General features: G+C 44.3%; 8 protein-coding genes across 8 annotated transcripts; 3 read left to right on the top strand and 5 right to left on the bottom strand.

The window, feature by feature from the left end:
- Nucleotides 1–383: 383 nt before the first annotated feature.
- On the bottom strand, nucleotides 384–2,147 carry V865_002325 (uncharacterized protein; the record flags this gene model as incomplete). The annotated part of the gene is made up of 1 exon (XM_066226127.1): nucleotides 384–2,147. One exon carries the CDS (start codon nucleotides 2,145–2,147, stop codon nucleotides 384–386), a length of 1,764 nt encoding a protein of 587 aa, XP_066082224.1.
- Nucleotides 2,148–2,899: 752 nt separating this feature from the next.
- On the top strand, nucleotides 2,900–5,729 carry V865_002324 (uncharacterized protein; the record flags this gene model as incomplete). The annotated part of the gene is made up of 3 exons (XM_066226126.1): nucleotides 2,900–3,582; nucleotides 3,657–4,456; nucleotides 4,525–5,729. The coding sequence occupies 3 exons, from the start codon at nucleotides 2,900–2,902 to the stop codon at nucleotides 5,727–5,729; spliced, it is 2,688 nt and encodes an 895-aa protein (XP_066082223.1).
- A 357-nt stretch (nucleotides 5,730–6,086) lies between these two features.
- V865_002323 (uncharacterized protein) lies at nucleotides 6,087–6,673 on the bottom strand (the record flags this gene model as incomplete). Its single annotated transcript, XM_066226125.1, has 4 exons — nucleotides 6,087–6,185; nucleotides 6,263–6,343; nucleotides 6,404–6,531; nucleotides 6,610–6,673. 4 exons carry the CDS (start codon nucleotides 6,671–6,673, stop codon nucleotides 6,087–6,089), a joined length of 372 nt encoding a protein of 123 aa, XP_066082222.1.
- A 739-nt stretch (nucleotides 6,674–7,412) lies between these two features.
- V865_002322 (uncharacterized protein) lies at nucleotides 7,413–13,982 on the bottom strand (the record flags this gene model as incomplete). The annotated part of the gene is made up of 35 exons (XM_066226124.1): nucleotides 7,413–7,463; nucleotides 7,530–7,595; nucleotides 7,680–7,760; nucleotides 7,840–7,967; nucleotides 8,024–8,190; nucleotides 8,268–8,326; nucleotides 8,389–8,712; nucleotides 8,795–8,841; nucleotides 8,916–9,006; nucleotides 9,070–9,115; nucleotides 9,185–9,201; nucleotides 9,269–9,286; nucleotides 9,350–9,433; nucleotides 9,489–9,584; nucleotides 9,653–9,743; nucleotides 9,796–9,847; nucleotides 9,918–9,948; nucleotides 10,002–10,115; nucleotides 10,179–10,207; nucleotides 10,269–10,653; nucleotides 10,716–11,013; nucleotides 11,093–11,243; nucleotides 11,312–11,431; nucleotides 11,495–11,783; nucleotides 11,838–11,860; nucleotides 11,931–12,077; nucleotides 12,141–12,386; nucleotides 12,465–12,492; nucleotides 12,568–12,678; nucleotides 12,769–12,847; nucleotides 12,937–12,965; nucleotides 13,043–13,284; nucleotides 13,357–13,633; nucleotides 13,713–13,750; nucleotides 13,826–13,982. The coding sequence occupies 35 exons, from the start codon at nucleotides 13,980–13,982 to the stop codon at nucleotides 7,413–7,415; spliced, it is 4,212 nt and encodes a 1,403-aa protein (XP_066082221.1).
- A 475-nt stretch (nucleotides 13,983–14,457) lies between these two features.
- On the top strand, nucleotides 14,458–15,905 carry V865_002321 (uncharacterized protein; the record flags this gene model as incomplete). Its single annotated transcript, XM_066226123.1, has 6 exons — nucleotides 14,458–14,711; nucleotides 14,830–14,878; nucleotides 14,940–14,996; nucleotides 15,070–15,596; nucleotides 15,678–15,806; nucleotides 15,872–15,905. 6 exons carry the CDS (start codon nucleotides 14,458–14,460, stop codon nucleotides 15,903–15,905), a joined length of 1,050 nt encoding a protein of 349 aa, XP_066082220.1.
- Nucleotides 15,906–16,132: 227 nt separating this feature from the next.
- On the bottom strand, nucleotides 16,133–17,255 carry V865_002320 (40S ribosomal protein S9; the record flags this gene model as incomplete). The annotated part of the gene is made up of 6 exons (XM_066226122.1): nucleotides 16,133–16,253; nucleotides 16,322–16,432; nucleotides 16,529–16,725; nucleotides 16,781–16,846; nucleotides 17,104–17,182; nucleotides 17,248–17,255. The coding sequence occupies 6 exons, from the start codon at nucleotides 17,253–17,255 to the stop codon at nucleotides 16,133–16,135; spliced, it is 582 nt and encodes a 193-aa protein (XP_066082219.1).
- Nucleotides 17,256–17,994: 739 nt separating this feature from the next.
- V865_002319 (uncharacterized protein) lies at nucleotides 17,995–18,875 on the top strand (the record flags this gene model as incomplete). Its single annotated transcript, XM_066226121.1, has 4 exons — nucleotides 17,995–18,055; nucleotides 18,277–18,381; nucleotides 18,485–18,784; nucleotides 18,859–18,875. 4 exons carry the CDS (start codon nucleotides 17,995–17,997, stop codon nucleotides 18,873–18,875), a joined length of 483 nt encoding a protein of 160 aa, XP_066082218.1.
- Nucleotides 18,876–19,108: 233 nt separating this feature from the next.
- On the bottom strand, nucleotides 19,109–24,105 carry V865_002318 (uncharacterized protein; the record flags this gene model as incomplete). Its single annotated transcript, XM_066226120.1, has 24 exons — nucleotides 19,109–19,283; nucleotides 19,366–19,489; nucleotides 19,549–19,690; nucleotides 19,762–19,862; nucleotides 19,950–20,027; nucleotides 20,092–20,290; nucleotides 20,363–20,491; nucleotides 20,559–20,633; nucleotides 20,702–20,778; nucleotides 20,842–20,947; nucleotides 21,012–21,108; nucleotides 21,183–21,286; nucleotides 21,373–21,477; nucleotides 21,561–21,665; nucleotides 21,760–21,891; nucleotides 21,973–22,181; nucleotides 22,278–22,365; nucleotides 22,430–22,597; nucleotides 22,651–22,662; nucleotides 22,735–22,985; nucleotides 23,031–23,128; nucleotides 23,188–23,472; nucleotides 23,564–23,676; nucleotides 23,749–24,105. The coding sequence occupies 24 exons, from the start codon at nucleotides 24,103–24,105 to the stop codon at nucleotides 19,109–19,111; spliced, it is 3,330 nt and encodes a 1,109-aa protein (XP_066082217.1).
- Nucleotides 24,106–24,367: the final 262 nt, after the last annotated feature.

Below are 24,367 nucleotides of genomic sequence, written 5' to 3'. Positions count from 1 at the left end.
TTAGGCTATTTACATCGGAAAACCATATTGCTCAAGTGATTATATTCAAGTAACAGTTTCTACCACCAAGGATTAGTTGACATCAGCAAATAATCTTCGTCATCTCGTCTTTCATTTTTCGGAATTTAGGACATTACGAAAGGCTTGATCCGACTCACTTAAAACGCTTCGATGAGCTTTGACGCGTCCCAAAGAAAGAGTGATCGGACTATACTAATCCTACATCAATTTATCCGAAAGAGAGGTCGCGTCGAGCGGGGACCCTGAAAGACGGGCACAACCTCTTCACCAAAGAAATCTCTAACTATATTACGTTTCAGGTTGATTTGCTATATGTTTTTCCTTTTTTTTTTCCAGAGATATTTACAAAATCAGAATCGCAATCATAGCAGTTGAGGATCTCGGAACCCATATTCCTTCATACGCTCTAATATCCAATATATAGGTGTGACGTATGTGACATCCTTGCCTTCTGCCTCTGGCGGACCATTCCCTGCTCCACTACCTCCAGTGAGTATACCTCCAGCGCGACCATCTCTCGCTATCACTCCTGATCCGGAATCACCAGGGACACTGAATGGTGCAGGCCCATCTTTTTTGATAGCTACGATTCCCCACTCTCGAGACCAAGTTCGGGTATATCCTTCGATCCTTTTTTGACCGTCTTCTCCATACGGTTTGACCATGGACATCACGGACAAAGATCTACCCCTCTTGAGACCGCTGGCTGCACCATAGCACAAGACCGATAGTGGTTGCCTCAGATCGTGTTCGTTTAACATGCCTTCAACTCTGAGGAATCCTGGGTCGGGTATGGCCAAGAAGGGTGCGTGATCATCGTATGCAGCGTAATCGTAGGAAGCTTCAGAGCTCAAATCGAGTGAGTTGTGGATCGATCGAGGAAGTCGTCTACTGTCCAAACGTATGACGGCGAAATCTTCTGTATAGCCTTTATCTCCGACATTGTACCTTTTCTGAGGGAAGCAGAATACTTGCCCTATCACATTCTGGCCTGGGCTGAACCATGATTCCAACAAATCTTTCTCTGTCGCCTCCAGTGCCTTTAGGTCCAGTTCGGCCAATTCCAACTCCAGTTTAGTTCTTATAGCACGATCAGACGAAAGAGCAGCATCTACAGCCACTTTACCCTTCTCGACGTCAGAACTTTTTCTTTGAATCTTCGTATGCAACGCTGTTTGAGCTTTCTTGATGATATGCTGGTTTATTATCACTACATCCGTTGGAGGAGCTTTATCGATCTCAGACTCAACATATTTTGGCTTGATGATTCCGTCTTTGTCTGAAGGTAATTTCACATAGGCGTTATACCCATTGATATTCGTCGTCCCACTGATCACATGTTGTCCGGTCAACAGCATGATTGTATCAGTTTTATCAAGTCGATCCCTGACGAAAAAAGCAGAGCTTCCAAAGACAAAGGGTTTCGCTCGAGTAGTGATTGCAAGACCTAAGGAGGCTGAGAATTGACGGGTTATTTCTTGGGTGGCGACTGGTAGGTTCAGTGGGTCGTAAAGTCGATTCAAGGCAAGGAGTGAAACGGTCGATTCCTTGATCTCAACTTGAACATCGAGCATCCCATACTTCTCTAATAAAGCTATACAGCTCTTGACTACTCCCTTCGCTATCGTCGATGTGGCCGTGTTCGGTGTAACGCCTATCCAGATTACAGGATTTGCTGACTCCACCTCGAATTCGTAGCATACCTTCAAAACGTCAATGGAGTTGGCAGTGGGAAGTATTCTATCGAGCGTCTGGAGAAGTTCTTCGCCAAGGGGTATGTCCCAGATGGCTGTTATAGGATGAGCGGCATCGACCGGAGCTAGAACCTTCGGCTCAGGGTATCCGATATCAAGTGTGGACCTTGGTTGTGACCAATTGTCATCACCACTCCTGGCTAATAGCTTAGGACAGGTTGGAACCCCATGGTAGTACCCAGCATATAGTTCTAATTCGGTCGGGGGAGATATCGAGAGGTCTGATAGGTCGAAATGATCTGACTCGATGGAGATTGAGCCAGATTGGTAGTAGGACGATCGATTGAGATGAGTTGGCGTAGTCATCGTTGCAGTTGCTCGAGATGCTTCTGTGGACGAGACACTGTTATTGGACGGTGGGGTTTCGGACATCTTGTTGACGATGTTTGAGATTATTGCTGTAACAGACGGTTCAAGTCAGAAATGATGATGAGGTGAGAAATATAGTACAGTACATCAACCTCAACTAGGTGATAAGGTTAACTGAAGGCAACCCTGAATAACGATGAAGGCACAGCTTCTTTCGTCACGTGAGCTCATTTCCGATCACGTGTCCGATTGGTCACATTTCTTAACGTGGTGTTCTGCCACAATCAACAGCTGCTTCATTGATAATCTCTAAATCTTTATTCCAGTAGCGCGTTCTCAGGCATCGATTGTCGCGCGTTCTCAATCTGGTTTTGCTAATTTACTATGGGGGACTTCCTGTGGTCAAATGAGTGGCATATTGAGCGTGAATGCGAATTGATACACAGGACCTTGTGTATTTGGGCCCAATGGCTTTCTTTAATGCCACATCCCATTTAGGATTGTCATTTGATCCCGCTGAGTCAGCTTGTGCTTTCTCCCTGTCTGTGCTACCGTCGGAACTCGATTCCCTATCACTGTAAACATCTCAAGTCATGCCAACATCTGATCGAAAAGTTCCCAGTTGTCAGATTAACTCATCAACACAGCTCCGTCGGATCCAATTATCCTCCGCATCAACAACGATCTACGTTCATACCACATTTATTGATAGGTTGAGGCACTCTTCGATAAAACCCCTATCACGGATACCATTATAGACCGCAACGACTCTACGCGTCCTGATCGACCGCTTCGACTTCTGATAGACACCCAAGATGTCAGGCCTACCTACTCAGACGACTTCAAACCTTCCTACTGAAGCGCGAGCCAAGAGAACTCACGCTCGAAGATCATGCGATGTATGTAAAGTTAGAAAAACAAGATGTGAATTACCCGATCTCGACGTCCCATCTGGACCCAACCCTTTACCAACCGATAAATCATGTCATAGATGTAGGGTTTTGGCATTACCGTGCATAGTAGATGATAGCGGGAAGAAGCAGCGAAAGAGGGGTAGAGAGGAGACGACAAATACCGATGTCAAACCTACCAATGGGCAGCAACTAGATGAAGGGGGCACACCACCCAAGAGAAGGGGGACGAAAGGAGCCAACAAGCGAGCGGGAACCTCTTCTACACCCTTGTCGAGGAGACAGAGTATCGTCAATCATGCTTTGGATGTTTTGACCGGGATATCGCCCTTACCGAATCACCAACAACCTGCATCATTAGATGAAGCTTCAAGGATCCAACCTGACTTGCCGACGTTCGATCAAGGTGAATGTATAGATCAATCGAAAAGTATGAAATTACATGGTAGACCCGCGGAATTAGCTTGTGCTATGTTGAAAGTGGCTTATGGAAAGATCGGAGTGAAGAGAAGGCCTAAGGTCGATGAAGATGAGGTGAATCTGAATGAATTGCTGGACGAGCAGACAAGAGCTAGATTGCAGCCTGGGTGAGTGGTACCATCGGATAGAATATTTTGGCATCGTCAGTAGCCCTCTGGCTGACTTGACCTATTTCCTGCAGTTTCACGCAGCTCAAGACGTTCCATCCCCACCTCAAGTCTTTCGAAGACGTATACAAAGACTACAATCAAACTCCTGACGCCAGTAGTGGCCTATTACTCGCTACCGTCATCTACCTTGCCAGTCTGACCTTACCACCCGACGCTACTATCCAGCATATCCGTAACGCCTTGACTCCATTTATCGCATACCTACGCGACAGGGTCATTCTCCAATTACCCAAATCGTTCCTCGCACTACATGCGCTCGAATTGTTGGCTGTACATGCCCCATTGGGTGTTCTTCCTCTCGAATTAACAAGTCTGAAGGAACTCGGCGTCGCCCGAGGACTGATCGGTGCCGCGAAAAACCTCATGGTCACGTTAGAATTTGACGACCTTGTCGAAAATGCTATAGGGCCTGATCCGATGTTCGCATTTGACTGTTCAGATTTGTGGTTATGGGCCAGTCTAGTCGCAGATCAAGCTACCATCAGCTTCGAAGATCTGAATCCTATAAAACCGACAAACCTCTCTCACGCGCGCAGAATCACCGGGAATCTCACCGATCACAATGAGAAATTAGGTTTGTGGCAAGATGGAATCGCAAAAGGTGATTTGGCGATTCTGGTTGGTAGATTATCGGTCTCAGACAGGTTGGCTAGATTAGAAGAAGTATTGGATACAATCGCAAATATCAAACGTGCTTTGGAAATAAGTGCGGGTAATCAAGCCTATGATCCTGTAGGAGGTATATTGAACGAATTTCAAAACCATGAAAGAAAGATGGAAGATATCGATAGAAGACACGATGCTCTCATGAGTAAGTGATTAATCATCTTTCTTATCGCAAGCTGGGGGAGCAAAGCTGATAGTGCACTGTCTGAATAGGATTATTATCCGAGCAGTCCCGGGGTGTCGAATCTGGGTGGTTGGCCTATCGATCTATTCGAAGGCGTTACGAGACCAATAAAGTCTACGTGACTGGACTTCGAATGCTCATCGCTACGCATTACCTATCTGGATCACCTCATGCTTATCCCGAAATGCCGCCTATCATGAACGTCGCATCGTCGGTCAATTATGCCATTCAACGAGCTTTCACCCCTGCTGACATCGTCCGGTTCATCACCGATACCGCCGGTTCCAAACCTGCCGTCGAGGCTGTGTGGGATTGGGGTAGGAGGAGAGGCGTCAACACGGAAGCCTGCCTGGTGGCTTGTGCCGAATTAGGACAGAATTTGGTCAATGACCTGCATAATGGTGTATACTCTTCGATTTTCCCTCTACACGATGTCACTCTCATCGCCAACGAAGCTGCAAAAGTACTCATCGAAATGGAAGCTGGAACTATTCAAATCCTGAGATCGAACAATCAGATCCACAAAGCTTTCAGAGCAAGATCATGGTTAATAGTGATGAATCAAGTCTCGCAGACTCTGAGATCGATTGGTTTATTAGCTTCAAGTGACGAGTACGGCGGTGATTCAATTGCGAACGGATGTAGTAATCTGATTGGATCGATGGTGAGATCAGCAGAAGATTGGACGAAATCACTCGAAAAGGAGATCCCGCATGAATTGCTTGGTAATGGTAATGGGAGTGATCAGCAACATTCGGAAAACGGAGCGAACCTACCTCCATATATGTTAGATTCTAATGGCAATGGGACCCAACCGAGTACAATCCATGAGTCAATGAGACAACCCCCTCCTGGTTTATCGACCACCACAAGTCATCAGCAGTATATGAATAGTTCAGATAGATGGATGGCATCGAGTGAACCGCCCCAACCTCCCTCTTCATCATCTTCCGCAGGCCATCTACATCATCAACTATCATCAACGGAAGAAAGACATCATCAACTTCCTCAAGCCAATTACCCACCTCAACCTTATCCCTCCAATACGAATGCGAACGCAAATGCAAATCCTGCTCAACCCCCTCAATCTGGGCCATACCCAAATACCGCTCTGGATCAATTACTCTCCGAAATGTTCTGCTACAACCTTCCCGCCTCGCAGCAAGGCCAGAATCGAGTGCCTCAGCCTGTGCAGGATCATCATCAGAACTCTTGGCCCGCCGGATCTCGATAGGTACTAGAGAAGGGAAGGGCTGATGGACCGGTGCATATTGGTTATACGTCACAAGGGATGATTGGCTATTGCACAATATACTGGGCATGGAATGAAATGATCGAGTAGATCTTGTTGAATTATAAAGATAATAAATATGGATATGAATCGTGTATGTGTAGTTATGAAATTGAATAACTGACAAGGAAGGAGCATCTACAGAACTTATAAACCTGAATATTGATGCTTTTTAGGATGTTAACACCATTTTTAAGTCATCAAGATCTCTTCTCACAATCATGTCTTGTCAATTTCTGAAGTATCACCAGCATAACATGTCAGAAGGAATATGGTCAGTTTCTTCTTTGATCTTTAGGTTCAAACAGTGTTCAATTTGTGTCTGGCACTTACCGATTTATCGCATAATTTTCTAAAGATCGATTGAGGGTCATCGTACAACCTTGAAGGGGTATCGAACTTTATACTCTTGATCAATTATGGCACAAAAATCCCATACTGTATGCAGATAATCGTAGTATTCTTGACGAACTCACATCGACTACTCTTCCTCGATCCATGGTCAAGATCTTGCCGTAATTAATGACTGTCTGAATACGATGAGCTATCGATAACAGCTAGACAAGCAGACCTCAGTAGCAACCTCACTTTTGTTCTTAAAGGGCAAGTTGACTTACCGTCACACCTGAGAATTCATTCTGGACAATCTTCTGAATCAACGAGTCAGTCTCCAAATCGACCGAAGAGGTAGCTTCATTCAATATCAATATCTTTGCCTTCTTGACCATTGCTCGGATCAAGGCGACTGAATAAACGTTCATATCAGTCAGTTTGTTCAATCCATACTGTACTGAGGTTGAAGGTCGTTGTGAGTTTGACTCACTCAATTGTCTTTCTCCAGCACTGAATTTGGTACCCTGATTCACGACCATATAATCCAATCTCATCTTTTCTTTTAAAGATGGTGACTATTACCGAACTCAACGCTCCGACATAACTCACCATCTGCCTCAAGTCCTCTTGACCACGCTACCCTGATAGACGGTCCAGCCCAATTCAGGAAGAACCTTGTGAAAAAGCCTGCATCTCTGTATGGTAGCGGCTGTCCCTTGAAAGCCGCAGCAGGAGCTGGCGCAGGCTTCCAAAAGGGGATCATATCTAGCGGTTGACGACAAATGATAACCGTTTTGGAGAAATATCAGATGAAAGACCACATGAGCGAAATGATCAACAGCTTAGTAGCTGATGCTAAGCAGGAAAGAAGGGGCAAATCCGCCGAAGACGAGATGACGCAGTCTCTGTCTGAGTTAACCTTTGTCCGAAGTTAGCACTTCCTTCGATGGGTCTTTCCTTTGTGCACTTTTTGAGGACGTCCTTTCCAGTTGCTGAAACAATCACTCATAAAACCTCCGTTCTGAAGGAGAAAAAGTGTCAAGCTGGGGCCTCTATCATGACGTACAATTGCAGCAAGGCTGAGAGAATTATGAACCACTGTACTGAGCCTGAAAATCAGCCCAGCCCTTGACATTACGCCAACCTTTGGTTTGATATCGCAGTGGATATACATGTATGTCAGGAGGTTATGTACACGTTACGAGGGATTTTGTCAGTACAATATGAGCACCCCATTCCAGTCCGCTTTGACTTCGATCCGCTGCCTTCAAAATTACAGACTTCCGCAGGTCATTATTTGCCGGCTGCAGCTCGGATTCTCGACAATTCCTCTCTCGTTACATTCTACATGACAAGTTGAGATCAATGCTGGTCCATGCTCAAGTGTCATTGATAGAGCCAAGGGCTTACTTTCTTATCGCACAAACTTCTGAAAACGGAATTCGGATTATCGAATAATGTGGGAGGTTCATCGTACTTCGTAAAGCTTCGAGTCAGATGAACCATCCTCACATGGATCGCAGTTGTATTGCACATTCGAGCACTGGCTGATCCACTCACTTCTGCAATACGCCCCTCCTCCATGACTAATATCCTGTCATAGTATGCCACAGTCTGCAGCCGATGCGCGATCGAGATCAACTAATTCAAACGAGCCGAATTAGTATCCTGCATTCTGTTTCGTACTCCACGACATTGTGGCTGCTGTCGGAAGACTTACAGTTACATCCTTGAATTCAGTTTGGATGATTCGTTGAATCAACGCATCTGTCTCTGGATCCACTGAAGAGGTAGCCTCATCCAGCAGTAGAACCTTCGATCCCTTCACAAGAGCTCGAAGAAGTGCCACTATCCGATGATGACAATCAGACTTAAGCCTCACATGTACAGTACTGACGACTCACGTAGTTGTTTCTCACCCGCACTAAAATTCGACCCTTCATTCGCGACGATCGTGTCCAACCTCAACTTATCTCGTAATGTCGACGAAGAATGAGAGTCCCGATGAATGAGATTGAGCGCATCATTCAGTCGATCATCGGGGAACGAGCTAGTGGGATCTATATTATCCCTATAATGTAATGTGTGAGGACCGATCTTTATCCTTAAGCCAAAGTTAGGTTGGACAGGCAAGTGGAAAAAGCTTACCTGACGGTACCTCCAAAGAGAAAAGCATCTTGTGGGATTATGGACAATCTTTGCCTCAACTACAAATGTTCAAGATCTGAACATCTACCCCGAACGTATCGACAATCTGGGTGCCACTTACGGTGTCTAAACCCAGAGTCCTCAGATCGACACCATCGATATGTATCCTCCCACCGCAGATCTCAACCGTCCTGAATAGCGCTTGGGCAATACTACTTTTCCCTGCACCTGTCCTGCCAATGACTCCGACCTTCCCACCAGGCTGAATAGAAAATGTGATGTCGTTCAATACCAACGGAAGTTCCGGTCGATAGCGTAACTTGACTTGATTAAATGAAATTGCACCTTTGTCTGGCCAGATTTGGACAGGTCTAGGATCGGAAGGTATCGTAGGAGATGCCTCGGAAGGTAGTTCAGTGTAATGCTGTACTCTTTCTACTGTATTCTATTGAGAAAAAGGATAGATTGTCAACTTTCCCTGGAGGAGATTTGTCTCAACCAATTAGATATAAGAAGACAACACCGACCATCAGTTGTTCCACCAGTGTGGCATCTCCAACGAATCCATTGATGACTTGGTTTCATCATTAGCGCACCGTTCGCGACCACTCATAAATGCCAGGGATTACTTCATTACAGTACACTCACTGGATACTGTAAGCATGATGTAGTTGAGGACTACCCCAAATTCTGCCGCAGAGATTGATTCCCTGAACATGATACCGGAAATTATTACAGCCTAAGCAATACGTACATAAGCAAGAAGCGTAATTGCATTCGTTGAGATGGGCATGATGCTGACCAAAATGAGGGAATTGCTCGCCAAAGATATTCGTAACCCCAGCCAACTGTTTACGCACCACCAAATGAAATGGTGAGCTAGCCTCCAAACGATTCGGGAATGTGAGAGAACTTACGCTCCTTGGGAAAACCCCTATACCCATAATGAGTCAGCTTTAACGCACTCTATCCCGTCGTCAATCGGAGCTGAGAGGACGTACCCCCATCATCATACAAGACTACAAAAAATGACGATGTCAGCATACGATGATTACCACGGTGCTCGTGAGAATATGGCTTACAAAATGAGTATCAACCGAATCCTCAAACTTCTTCTCAAACCGCTCTTGCTGTCTGAACGCTCGTATAATTGGAATACCGATAAGCTACGCAGAAGATTGTCACCTTCACTACTTGCCTTTGGCCTTCTGAGGATCTTACCTGTTCACCAAGGTTTGTGTAGATATCGCTTCTAAGTAACGACATAAGTCGATTGAATTCCCTTGAAGTTTGTCGAAACAATCGTATGGTGAGAAGCTGAATACGCAATCAAAGAAGGCCTTATCAGGATCGATTCATACAGTATCGTTATGGACCCAACTCACATCGTACGCTAGAACCGGCACGAAGACGAGTACAGCCCAAGGATAAGTGTATAACACAAGTGCCACCGAGCCAACAGCAGCAAGCAGAGCACTTTTGGCAAAATCAGTATAGATCCTCGCTGTTGAATCTGACCGAGACCTACCTGAGCACGTCGTACCACTTGGTGGCGATAGTATCGTCAAGGATCTCTATATCTGCATATATAACACGAGTACGTCAGATTCTATCAGGAGCCATGTCAATTTCTAAGAGTCGATGACTTACCTTTGGACAGCCGATTAATGATTCTTCCAGTCTGGAATCAATGAGGTTGGTTAGGTATAACACAGGATTCGCTCAGTGACTTACAGGTGTACGATCATGCCATGAAGTTGGACTTCGCATAACACCATTCCAAGCCTTCTCAAACATATTATATGAAGCCCTGATACCAGCCCAGCTCATCATGAAGGTTGCATTCCACTGTAGATCCTCTCCAATCAGTCCCACGAGCTTTCGGGATGACAAAGTACATATCTGACTTACAGTGAAGATAGCCATACCGATACCCAGCCCTGGTCATTCAATCAGAAGATTAGCTCATGTGGGGGAGGAGCAGATATTGATGGAACTCACCAGCATATATCAACACATAAGCGGTCTTACCCAAACCCTCAAACTTATCTTCAGACCAGTATCCTAAGAAAAGCGAATTGAGAACTGAAGCCACTTGAGCGAGGACCAGCATAGTGAAGCACATAATCACCAAGAACGGGGAACGTATCGACCTGCAGTAATTGTAGTAGACAGTAGACGCCACCACGCCTTCTGCTTTATCTTCGTCTAGGATGAGTTTGTTCGGTTCATCTTCTTTGATAAGCTTGTCCTTCGAAGTTGCGTTCTTTGACTCGGTTTCGCTTGAGCTTACACTCTCAGTCTTCCTTGATGCCTCGTTCATATTGGCGGTCCCACCATATTGCTGAAACATTGTCTTAAAGGTCCCTTCTTCATGCATCAGCTCCTGCCACCCCACGACCATCAGCATGTACCATAACATTACCCTCAAATTTGTATATGACTCACTGTGAAAGTCCCTTGTTGAATTATCCGTCCATCCCCTTGTTCATCCCTCTCCATGACCAACACCAAATCGGCTTTAGGCAAAACATCGAAATGATGAGTAACCAAAACTCTAGTTCTATCACTCATTGGTCCATTCAACAAACAGTTCTCCAATATATGGTGTCCAACATGAGCATCAACCGCTGACAGTGGATCATCAAGTAAGACAATATCACTTTTCTCATAGGCTGCTCTGGCAATGCAGATCCTCTGTCTTTGTCCACCTGACAAAGTGATTCCCCTTTCGCCAATTTTAGTCCTGCACGATATATCGACAACAATAATCAGCCTTCACGATGATATAGTATTGTTAGTATCTGAGGGCTCAACCGGCTCACAGATCGCCATGAGGCCACATGTCGATATCTCTTCTCAAAGCGCACGCATCGATGATTACATTAACCCTTTCTAGATCGACGTCTTGCTTTTCGGCTGAAAAAGTTATGTTCTCCCTGATAGTTCCCGATTGTACCCAAGCTTGCTGAGGGACTATGTGGTCAAGCTGTTCGTCAGGCACATATGCGACGGTCGAGTAAAAATAACAACTGTCAACTTACCGTAGCTCACACTACCTCCAAAACGGACATGACCTCTTGTGCGTTTCATCTCATTGATCAAGCCAGATAACAAGGCTGTCTTTCCCGTGCCGACTCTACCTACGATACAGACTAGCGCACCTGTATACTATCATCAGCATTGCTCAACATATACTGCAGTGCTGAGGGAAGGAGAATGTCCACCTTTCGGTACTTTCAAATCGATATCTTTGAGACCAAAAGGCTTCTCGTCTCCACTGTGAGGTGATTGATCGTCTTGTAAAGGTCCGTTACCTTGCTCCCTTCTTCTTTCAAGACATCTCAAGGTTCGCATCCTGTTGATGACTGATGTCTTCTTGTAAGGGCTTCTCTCTTGATCTCGTTGAGATTGATCATTAGATGGGGAAACGCTCTCAAACTGAAAATCAGCTTTCACATCTATAGCATGTTGGTGTTCTGGACTGATATCGATGTCACTTTCCATTTCTTCGGCCTGTCCGACTCATCAGCTGATAGAGCTAATTTCAATGTGGGTCAAGGGACTCACTCGAAGTAAATCTCCTATTCGACCTGCTCAGATGCATAACACACGGTAAGTTTCGGTCATTTCACTTCCAACAGAATATGTCAGATCACGTACCTATACCGACCCATCCTTGACTCAAATTTGTCAGTACTTCAGGTAAGATTGCTAATGGAGTTCTCAAGAAGCTGAAGTATTGTAAAGCCGGGAAGATGATTGCTGCGTTGAGCTCATGACCTGCCGAAGCGTACGTAATGAATGTTACTAAACAGTATAAGGTCAGTAGCATATCTTGAAGAGAAGACATGTATTGAATCAGTCACTTACGGATAGCAGCCAAAGTAGGTAAGAAAGTTACTATTGAAGTCATCAACGATTTAACCAGATTATTCTGTTGGAATTTGTTCAGTTCCTTCTTCCTCATCGAACCGATCTTTTGACCAAACCACGATTCGTATGCGTACAGCTTAACTGCTCGGATATTGTTCAGAATCTCAGATAAGAGCTTGACACGTTGATCGACAATTGCATTTTGAGATTTCCGTAAGGAAGATATGTATGCGAACATCCAAACTGAGTTGAAGAAGAACACCTTGGTTTGTCAGCACGTACAGTATCGCGGTATTTTGGTACTCGTGTATTCAGGCTTACCTTTTATAGGACCAGTAAGCAACAATACCTACAAATGACTTCCATTAGCTTTAATTTTAAATCTCGACTTGCAGCACAAGACTTACCAAAAAGAAACACTTACAGCTAACCCAACAAATGCGGAATAGCCAATTTGGCATACTAGTATCCCAATTGAGACGAAGATGGAGACGGGAAGACAGATAATCTCGTTAGATTGTTGAGTAGCGTGCTCCTGTATAGTCCAAATGTCAATACTGGTCATCATTTGGATGTGAATAATTTGTTTTCTCAGGATGGTCATACGAATATTGCATGTACTCACGACAAAACCACTATCGACGGAGATCATCGTCGTTATCCTACCATTGGTCATTTCGATCCTGGATTTACCTGATAATCGGCTAATCCGCCCCATCACACGCAGGAATGTATCAGTCGATAGTTCAATGCATGGCGATTTGCATCATTGTAGTGTATGTATATTACTCACTTGGCTTTTCGCAATATAACCGCTGTAAGCTACATCTCATATCAGCCGCCATACAGTATCGTTCCGTATGATGGACTGAGACAGATGCGCGTTGGTTTACACTTACCGCTGAACCAACCATTTTACCCATCAACCTCGCTCTCCAATAATTATAATACAGCAAAACAGCAGCAACCATAAACAAAGCCCACATCCCCGTCCCTATGCTGATCATGTACGCGACTGACTTGGGTGGAGTGAGATGATCGGTAGGTTCACCATGTTTGAGAGCTTGATGCCATTGCTGAGAGAGTAGTATTTGAGTGATGAGGATTCGCATTACTTGGGGTATACATATTCGAATGCCAACTTCATATCAGATGAAGGCATCACGGTTAGAAACCGGACAACTCGTGGATTAGGGGGAAGAGGACCACTCACTAGCTGTGAGTTTCACGATGATCATCCACCACCACTGTTTCCATATGGTCAGATAAATAGCTTTGAATAAACTTTGATCGTACTTCTTGCCATTCTCCCAGATAGATCTCGAGTTGCAATGTTGCCTTTCCGCATTGTTAAGTAGAGGTGTTGTCTCTGATGAAGAAGTTGACTCGTGCAAGGAATAGTTATCGGTGTTCTTCGGCGGTTTATACTTCTTTGGTCGGAGTGAAGGTGGAAGTCGATTCACAAAGCTGGTTTCTAGTTCATCGCCGAGCTGAATGATGGATCAGTTAGGTATTTCAGCTTATAGGTATCTAGATTACTTTGAGGTAGACAGGTTCAAGTGAACTTACCAATTTAGTCTGTAGGTCAGGTGTTAGGTCGTATAAATCTATACAACCATATTCCCATATAATAATCGTCAGTCTCCGTTTCATCTCCAGGGAAAGGCCTTGAACAGACTCACCATCAACGGTGACATCTCTTGACCAAGCTACTTTCACGCAGGGAGCCACCCAATGAATCAACAATTTACTCAGCAAACCGGCATTGCTCCATGGTAGAGGTTGGTTCTTGACTATTGCAGGAGGGGCAGGGGAGGGCTTCCAGAATGGAATGGACATGAGTGATCAGTATCACAAGCTGGATGTCGCTAGCTAAAAAGACACGTTAGGTCAATGAACTTATAAAATACCTGGAACCCCCAGCGGAAACAAGTCAGGTTAGTCGTTTGTTCTCGTCTCGAGTCGAGTCGAATTATATCGATGGAGGTATTCAGTCATCGCCATGCGAATGTCATAGTGACATCCTTTGTCAGAATACTCTGCGTCCATGATCCTTTGTCAGTCCACTGATATTTTGTCTTTCTCATGTGAGAATATATAACGACGTTTCAACGGATCGGTACCACCTTGATTGAACGGTTCGGTGTTGGGTGAGCTGGGGCGTCATATTCAATTCCGTCGGAACCGTCGAGTAACGAGTGAGAAATGACATCTCTTGGTGGAGGATGAACAAACTTGTTCATTGCAATGAGAATCTCCCTCTGGTCTATATAACATCCCCATTCTCATCAACACTGGATTCCGCCGACGCACGATGCCCCGACCACGTTCCAGATCAAGAGATAGAGATAGGGAGAGAGACCGTAAATACCGAGATCGATCAAGATCTCGTGAGAGGGATGGGGAGCGAAGACATAAAGATAGGTCAGCTTCCCCTTATGACAGAGACAGGGATCATAAAAGGTCGAAGAGGAAGGACAATGTGAGAGATCCTTCGGTATCTGATGAAGAAGAAGGAGTAGATTTGAGGGATATGGGTGTAAAGGAGATAGGGGAAGAAGATTATTTGTAAGTTTAGGCTTCTTTGTCCATCTGTCCATCACTATATCCCAGTCATCCATGCCATGCTATCGTTCATAAATATATGAAATCGGGCGTATCCTAGCTGACATATATATGGATACAGTCTGAAATCAAGTGAATTTAAGGCATGGCTAAAAGAAGATAGAGGCAAGGTGAGACAGCTTCGGGCATGTCCACGTTTGAAGGGGAACCTCAGCTGATCCGAAGGTATAGTACCTCGACGAAATGTCATCCCAATCTGCTCATAAATACTTCAGAAAGTTCATGAGGGTAAGCATCAGCTATCTAACAGCATTCATTGTGAGTGTATACTCATAGCTAAGTCCATTTGATATCATTTTAGCGATGGAATGACGGGCTTCTGAAGCCTCATCAATATCATCCGCCCGCCAGCACCTCCGCCTCAGAAAACACAGGCTATAAGTGGTCTTTCGCCTCTCGGGGCGATACAACCTCATCTCTCAAAAGCATTCGAGAAGACGTGGCTCGTTCTACTCACTCGTCCGTACGAAAGGATACAGAGACCCAATCGATCAATTCGTACTCTCATGGGCCTCCTACCATTGGACCATCACCTTCAACTAGCTCGTCCAGCAGGCCTTTAGGTCCAAGTATGCCTACTTCCTCGGATCGTCAATATGCTCTGGAAGTAGCGCAGGATACAAGAAAGGCAGAGAGGAAATCGCATCTTAGGGATATGTATAATAAGGCGGATGAGTTGGTACCCAAATCAGGAGGGAGGGAAGGTAAATTAGAAGAACGAAGAGCTACAAATGCGGAGAATAAACGGTATAGAGATAAGGATACTGCTGCTGGATTAGAGATGGATGAAGGGACGTTGATGGGTGATGAAAGTAGTTTCGCAGCTGCGTGAGTTTATTGGCTCCTTCCGTTGGTTGACCTTTGTGAGACACACTCCACTGATCTAAATTGATTGTATGACTTTGGTAGGGTCAGAGCAAGGGAACAAGCTGAATCTCGTAGGAGAGATAGAAAAGATTTCGCTGTTCAGGATCGAAGAGCGGCAGACTCGGAGAGGTTGATGGAGAGGAAAGCGAAAGAGAGCGCTACGATGGACATGTAAGTCGTCTCAAGATGGAAATGAATACTAGTATATAACTGATTGTGCTGATCCACCTCGACAGGTTTAGAGCTCTTGCGAAAGAAAGGTTTGGATGAAGTCGATTTGTAATAGGACATGTCCGGTATTGCTCAGTATAATGTATGACCTATGCCCGAAGAGACCAATGAACGATTACTCCCTGCGTGCCTGCAATGGAAAGTGTAAGAATATTATATCATGAAAGCGATGCATCCCAAATCTCACACCGCATCCTGCAAAAATGTTTGAATAATTACAAGATTTTTCTGTGAATCCAAATAAACTAATGTCTATATGCACTAATTTACTCGTCATCCTCCTCCTCGGCTTCACCATCACCACCAGCAGCGGCCTTTGCTCTCTTTCTCTTTACTCGACCAGCTCGTCCACCACCGTAAGGAGAGTTGAGGGCGAAGTCGATGTGTCTGAACATAACAGATTAGCACACGATGCGATGTAGATATAGTATGATAAGCAGATAGGTTTTACTCACTTTTGAGAGTCAAGTCTGACAACGAATGAAGGGACGTTAACGATTTGTTTACCAACTCGGATGTGTCGTTGTCTGATCAAAACTCGGGCGTGGTGGACGGATTTAGCGAGACTGTGGTGATACAAAAAATCAGCATTCGGTTGTATAGCGTCGCATGATGGATGATCGTGGTAGTAGGATACATGGTTTAGAAGCATTGCAACTCACCCAAGTTTGAAAACTTGAGTTTGTAATCGTCTCTCCAAGAAATCCTCAGTCTTAAGAGCCAACACGTAATCGAGTCTCATTCTGGTGTCATCAAGCACACCGATTCGGACAAGTCGTCTGATCAAAGCGTTACCCTCGAAAAGTCTCTTGGGGTCTTTGTCATCGAGCTTAAGGAGTTCTCGAGCAGCTCGTCGGATCTACACCATAACATCAATACAGAGCTCATGTTTGTAATGATATACCGGCACTCACCTTGGAAAGGGTAAGTTGAATTCTCCAGATCTCTCGTTTGTTTCGGAGACCGTATTCACCAGCGAGCTGTTGATGAGTGATGGATCAGCACCGGACTACATTTGTTACAGAATGGTTCAGGGGAACAGAGGGGTGTGAGGCATGGTCATTTATTTCTTCTAGATTTCGTTCTAACAGTGCTTCTTCCATATCTTCTCCGTCGACGATCTATCTCTCCATTATCCCTCCAGACTATCGATGAGGTTCCACCAATGATCCAGATCCAGTTCGACCATGCCTCCCGATCCATATTCCCCTTATACCGTTGAATTCCCAAAACCCACCTTAAGCTCAGCATCGAGACGAGCGGCCTCGTAGGGTCGTTTTGGGACCTTGTAGGTCTTTGATTGCTTTCTTGGAGCACTATAGATAGCCCATCCATCAGCGTCCTCGTTCCATTTTTCATATCTGCTTCTAATGTAACTTACGAGACCATCTGTAAAAGTTGACAAGGGGGTTTGTTGAAAAGGTAGAGGGAGGGAGGCGGCTAGACGTCAGCTGTTGTACTTGAGCGATTGACAGTTGATGATGGGTTGAACGCACTTTTAAACTTGCTGGATGGAGAAGGACTAAAAAGGTGGTAACGATGAACTGGATGAAATTGATAAACTTGACTGACACCAAAGGTCGCAAGCCAAACCCACACTCACTGACCTGCAACCAATACCAATCCTTCGCTGTATGGTGCAAGCACAATGTACAATGAAAATCCTCCGCTGGGTAGAGGAACATAACGCCGCGGCATTATAAGCCACCATAGCGTTTTCACGAAAGTATCGGTTGTTGCTTAACTCCGACAATCCCACGATCATTTGATTCCGTTCCCACCGTAGCATCCCTATATTGCATTTTTGCGATTCCGCCCTCTCACCGCACCTGGCTTCTGGCTTTGCACGGCAAGGCAGCAAGCATCCTCACTCACCGCTCACCGTCGTTTGCTGCTCGCTCTACGTTGAACATTTTTCATCGACTTCTTCTAGTAACATTCTTGATCTCTTTCTTTAGCCTTCAAAAGATCATCCAAGAGGTAAGCATCTTTCGCTCGCTCGACACTATCGCACTCGACATACCGCCCATCAACACATCAAGCGCAACCCTTTTCAACACCTCACACCTAGTAGAAAAGGATAATATTCTGACTTTACCTTCATCTTCCTTGCTACAGATCAATCAAGATGCCTCACTCATTCGGTTCAAGGGCGCGAACGCGTCACATGTTCTCTAGGAACTTCAAGGGTGGGTTTGATGGATGGAATCGATGTTGGAAGGAAAGGAGGAATGCTGATGATTTTTTTCGTTAATCTCTATGTGCTACTATTACCCTCCTCGCCCTACACCTACATCAAACGCTCAAAACGCTTTTTTTTTTGATATCAATGGATGTGGATGGAATGGATGTTTGGATAATCGTGTCGGATTATGGTATTCTTAATGCTGGATGGGTTCGACACATACAGAACACGGTTCACCCAACCTCACCACCTTCCTTAAGACCTACCGAGTCGGTGATATCGTTGACATCAAGGCTAACGCCTCTCAACAAAAGGGTATGCCCCACAAGTGTGCGTATGACTTTCTATCTCCTTGTTCCAGTGTTTTAGGACAATGGTCGGTAGGGTGGAAGACAAGGACTGATGTTTAAGTTTGGTTTTACAAATTGAATAGTCTACCACGGTAAAACCGGTATCGTCTACAACGTCACCCCCCGAGCCGTCGGTGTAATCTGCTACAAAGTCGTTAACGGTCGATACCTCGAAAAGAGAGTTAACATCCGAATCGAACACATCAAACACTCCAAGTGCAGACAAGAATTCTTGGACAGAGTCAAATCCAACGCCGCCAAGAAGAGAGAGGCTAAAGAGAAGGGTGAACACGTCGTTCTTAAGAGACAACCTGCTCAACCCCGAGAGGCTAGACACGTTTCTATCAAGAACAACCTCCCTCAAACTCTTACTGCCAGACCTTGTAAGTCTACCTTTTCCCAATTCAGACATACATTCCAAGTTGTACCGGTACTAATACTTTATGTGATACGATAGACGAAACCACCATCTAATTTATTCTTCGGTCCTGCTATATCAGATCAGATCAGATTACTTGGATTGGATTCGGTTGGATTCGTTGGAATGGTTTTGTACGATGAGAGATGGATCACATAAAAATAAAAACAGTGTGGACGGAGGTGGGCAGACATGCTCGCAGAGGTTGCTCATCGATCAAGTTTGCATGACACATACATATCTCTAATAACAACACATTCGCAATTAACCAACGTCAACAGGGTTTGCTTCAATACTTTGCATCCTTTACAGCATCCCATCCTCTATCCATCACCTCTTTCAAATCCTTACTCTTATACAACCTACGATACTTTTTATGTTCCATTTGCGATTTAAGTAGATTCACGATCCCTCTGAATCTAGGTTTTCGCTCTAATACTCTAACAATAGCATTGATAGCCAAACTACCAAGAATCAAATTCGCAAACGTCGGTTCAGTTCGGATTAGGCAACTTAACGTTCGATCAATCCTTGACTTAGACTCACAGAAAGAAAGCTAATCTATTCACTCCATAATGATCTTTGTCACTACCTTTATCATTCCTACATGAATGCATCACCCTAGCTCTTCCAGCCAGATAGGTATATTCGATCGAAGAGATCAGCGCATCTTAGTTATCAAGATCGATCAGCTTTGATATCGTAATTTCGATTATGATCTCGACTCACCCGCAATCATCTTTTCCCTCCTTACGCTAATCCCTATAAAATCATCCGACCTGAAATAAAAAGGAATCTTCATACTTGTCAAAGCGAAATTGATGAAAATGTTAAAATGGACTGTATCAATCTTGTTATGTATCGTATCGAGCTATTTTCGCGAAGGGAAACCAGATCGTCAGATCTTTTCACGGGTTGGAAAAGGAGGTGAGTCTTACTTACATAGGCCACATGATTCCTATTTTCCAGTTGACGGCTGTACCAACTTACAAAGGCTGAACCTCTATTTCTGTCCGAACGGAGGGAGAATGCTTGTTTGATTGCTAATTGTTTACAAGTATCCGTCGAGTCAGCGTTACATATACTTGTTTTGCTAAATGGCAGATGCCAGAAGGGATATGTATACTCACGTCCAGAGATCAATCTCGGATAATCACTCATCACTTCCAACGTCCTAATATTCAACAAAAATCCACAATACGGGAATACTGTTTGAACAACATCAGCGCCTCCGTTTCACTGTTATTAGCTGATTTTCGCCAATTCACTCACATATCTCTCCATCAGGATTGACTCCCACTACACTCCCCATCTGACCTTTCGATTCACTCTCAAACGATAAGAGTGTTTTAGTCATTGATATTTCTGCACCATACGTTGGAAATCCTTTGGACATGGTATCTACGAATTTGCGTGCCAGGGAGATCGAGTCGGTAATAAATAAAAAATCGTCGATATATCGTAAGAGACGCTATAGCCATCACATATTGATAAGCCGATCATAATTATCAATTCTTCACTGCAGTCTACTAATTCAACTCACCGATCCTTCCTGTCTTGTGAATCTCAAATGATCATTCTCCAAACAAGCATAGAAGAAGGAACATAATAATGAAGATATCTTAGATCCTTGCGGAATTCCGGTTTTCTGCTTGTACAACTTCTTACCAACCTACGATATGGAGCAATCAAAGTAAATCAGTGAGTCCAGTATATCAATCCCAGTAGAAGCCACTCACCTGCCAAACGTTATTCTGTATATGAATCTTCAGAAGCTCTAGGCATGACTCCCTTGTAATATGTTTACGTCGAACCTGCTCCGACCAACCAATATTAGCCTACCCAAACCGATGAAGGTCGAAGAAGCAGATGACCACCTCACGAGATCGACTATCACAGCATTTCTAAGGGGTTCCGCTATTTCCTGAGCACATTCACCGAAAGACGACGCTACGTGATCTACCAACATCCTTCTTTAGCTTATCGGTCTAACAAGTGCAAGCAAGAAATAGTTTCACCTACCATCAACCACAGCTCTGGACTTGAATAATCTCCTTGAAGCTCCCTGAGAAGCTTGACTCGCAGGAGGTAAGAGTAGACAATATAGCATCAGACAGTAATCATGGTTCTGCGTCCATTCATACATGAGCTTATAACACAACTTGTCTGACGGTTATTCAGGAGAAGCTTACTTCATCCAGTAAATCCGATACCACCTGAATCATCTTATCTTGTTTTATCGTATCGAATGCAGCTTTTATATCCTTCTTGACAAAATATAATTTAGGTCTTCAAGTGACCACGTATATCAGCTTGCATGCCGGCCAAAGGAGCATTCGAGCATGCAAATCCAGAAAACTTACATCTTCCCATGCTTCGTGATCAACTCGGATTTTAGATCCTGGAGAGGCGCAAAAATCTCATTCGTACCAAATAACGATGCTCCTAATGAAGCTCTATGTCGATCCTGCGCAGTGAGGCACAGATCAGCCGAGCGATCTGTATATAATGGTGAAGACTCCGCTAGCTAATTCGAATAAGCGGATGACATACCTTCTCGAAGGTCAACACTTGATGGACACCTTTCAGAATCTGATTCGCCGTCAACCCCTTCTTTCCAAATCCAGGGATCGGTATACCTAATGGGTTTTGTGATTTCTAAAATCAATGACACATCGCCATCAGCTCTGAACTCAATATACATTGATCATGACCTGCCAAGCTGATTGAGCCAGACGTACGATTTTCTTCCCTAGATTAACGATAGGTCGGAATCCCTTAGGCTTCGGTATTAATCTCACTGCGGATACGCCGAGTGGTCCTTGTTGAGCGAAATACGATTCGGTCTGCAGTGATCCATCATGACCAAACGTCAGCTTTGAACTCCTTTCTTTTTTCTTTTCCTGAGACAGTCGAAAAGTGATATGTGCTATGACTGACCTTGTTCAGCTCAACTAGTAAATCATCTTTCAACACTTCCAAATGAGGTTTCGTAGCTCTCAACCAATCTTCATGCGTATAATAGACAGTTTCATATCGAGTTGTAGACGTCTCGGTGATATAAAATGTATTCTACGATTGTCCATCACGATCATTGCCCGAATCAGCTTGATTACTCTGTCTAATGACGATCGATTAGCTGGAGGTACTTACTCGGAGTAAAGGTATCAAGAAATCCGAAAGTATCCAATGAACAAAATCGACCACCAAACTTCTCCTTTTCTCAGCTTCAGTAACGTTCACGCGCTGAGTATATTTGCCATCGACGATAACCCATTGAAAGTCGTTCATCTGTATTCCTTGAATTACCGTATGCAGGTTTACAGGTTCGTATTGTTTAGCTTTGACGATTCGTCGTGCATCTACAGTTAATCAACATCCAACAGCTTTACTGATCAGCGAAGCTGATCTGTATCGAAAGCTATAATTTCGGTGACAGAAGGGGACGATTCACTGACGGGATAGGATGGTATCGAGATTGTGTTGGCTGCCCATGATATCTATGGAGAACAGACTCCGAAAGACCATAGTGACATAACGGCAGACCTAGGATTTAACGGATAGTGAGCTGGAGCAATCAAATGACGTGGGGACGCAATAAGCAGCTCACCTGGCCATGAGGTATCGCCGCCAGTATGGGAGGGAGGGGGTCATTCCCATTTGCAGTTTTTATATTTTCAGTGTTGACCAGAGTTAAAGGGGTACTGGGTATCACCTGGGTTACCGGTATGCTCTTGTCTCTTTCGGAGGGTTCATCCTCGCTTCTGATAAGGAGAGACTAGACCTTAAAGTCAGCTTGTATGTATCATTACCGTCACACAAAAGACTCACTTGTGAAAGAACCTGTGAGATGTCAACAGACTCAGCATCTCAAAATAATTGCAACCCTGACTCCGTCTACAATATCTGGCCCACCTGTTCAGTATCCTTACATCTCCTTAACGCATCCCTAAAATCGATCTTTCTATATCTGACCACCAGTTCTCTGATCATACCCAGCACACCCTCGAGTCGTTTCAGATTACCTCGTACTTTCGGTAGCTCGTCATCCCCTGATGAATGTGGTCGAAATAACGAAGGAAGTATCTGTTGTGCAAGTTCAAGGTAATCTTTGGTTGATGGTTCTCCAACCGTCTGGGAGAGTTTATGGAGTGGATCTATAGCGACTTTTTCAGTCCGTCTTATCTGAAAAAAGTTTGCTGATAGCTCACGGGAATGCGGTAATCCATGTACCATTCTACCATTGGAAGTCCTAGATATATGACCGTAGTACATCCTCTGTCTGGGGATCTGTATTTCCGCTAGAGCGCTGCAAATCAAATTATACTTCAATCAGCTGACCCTGATTGGGTACCATGAGCAACTCACCTTCTAGCTTTCTTTGGGCGTTTCCCTGCTTTCTCATCGTCATCCTTCGAGCTTTTCCTCTTCCTTTTCCACTTGTTATGTTCACATGGTTCATCCAGAGTTGAATTGGTATTTGGTCCATCATTTTCATTTTGAGGATGAGGATGAGGATGATATTGAGCGATCTTGGAATGATCGTATAGATCATATATCGGTATTCCACTCAGTTGGATAAAACAATTATTCCCCACAGGTAAAAAAAGCGACGTGTGAATCAAGACTAGTCTAAAAGCTTCATCTCCGATTCTACCAATATCACATTTCATCAGCGTACCACATGTTTCATCATTTGAGAACAAGATAGACGGAAATAATTATCAGATGATGAAGAACTCACCTTGATCTGAGTAATTTCCACTCCATACCCCTCAGAACGCTACTCGGACTGTTCACATGTCTATTTTCAACATGTGGCCGTGAAATGTTAATAGGTAATTCAACTGAGGGGAACTGCCAAGATCATACAAGGTTATAAGATGTTCGCTGTACGTTATGTGAGCAGGATGATTTAATCTGACTCACTCTATTTCCACTGATCAATACATTCTTTTCTCCATTCCTCGATAAATCCCTTAAGACGCAATTGATCGATTCCTGCTGAGATAGTCCACTGGATCTCTTACATCCCTTCAACTTTTCTTCCAGCTGCTCTTTTTGTTCGTTACTTCTATATGCGCATATCGATCTGTCCAAAAGGTTTTTATACGGTACTGGATCATTAGATTTGGATATTGGTCGATCGGTGTTGGCATTCGAGATAGTCGAAGTGAGCAAGGTTGATAGGGTGTATAATTTGGGGTAATAAGCTGATAATGTCTTGTGTCTCAATTGTCTCTTTTCCCTCTCTTCTTGAGTGTCTTCATGAGCGTGTTCCGACATGGTTTAGGAACCATTGTCGCTGATTGGGTGTTCTGAACGAGTAACAGGAGTATGGATGAGTTGCACGGTTTGAATGTTTACGACCGACACAACTTGACTCGAGGTGAACAACCTCCACCCTCTTGGTTGATGTGTGCCTGATATTTTCGTCGATAGCGTGAACAGTAAGATACGTTCGAAAAAGAACCTGTATGAAAGTGGTACTGGTTGAAATGTGCAAGGCATATATCATAACCTTGATAGATAATTATAATGTACAACG

The sequence above is a fragment of the Kwoniella europaea genome, chromosome 1 (assembly GCF_036810445.1).
Source record: "Kwoniella europaea PYCC6329 chromosome 1, complete sequence".
Classification (NCBI taxonomy): Eukaryota; Fungi; Basidiomycota; class Tremellomycetes; order Tremellales; family Cryptococcaceae; genus Kwoniella; species Kwoniella europaea.
Note: the sequence above shows the minus strand (reverse complement) of the source record. Positions and strands in the feature narration are given on the sequence as shown.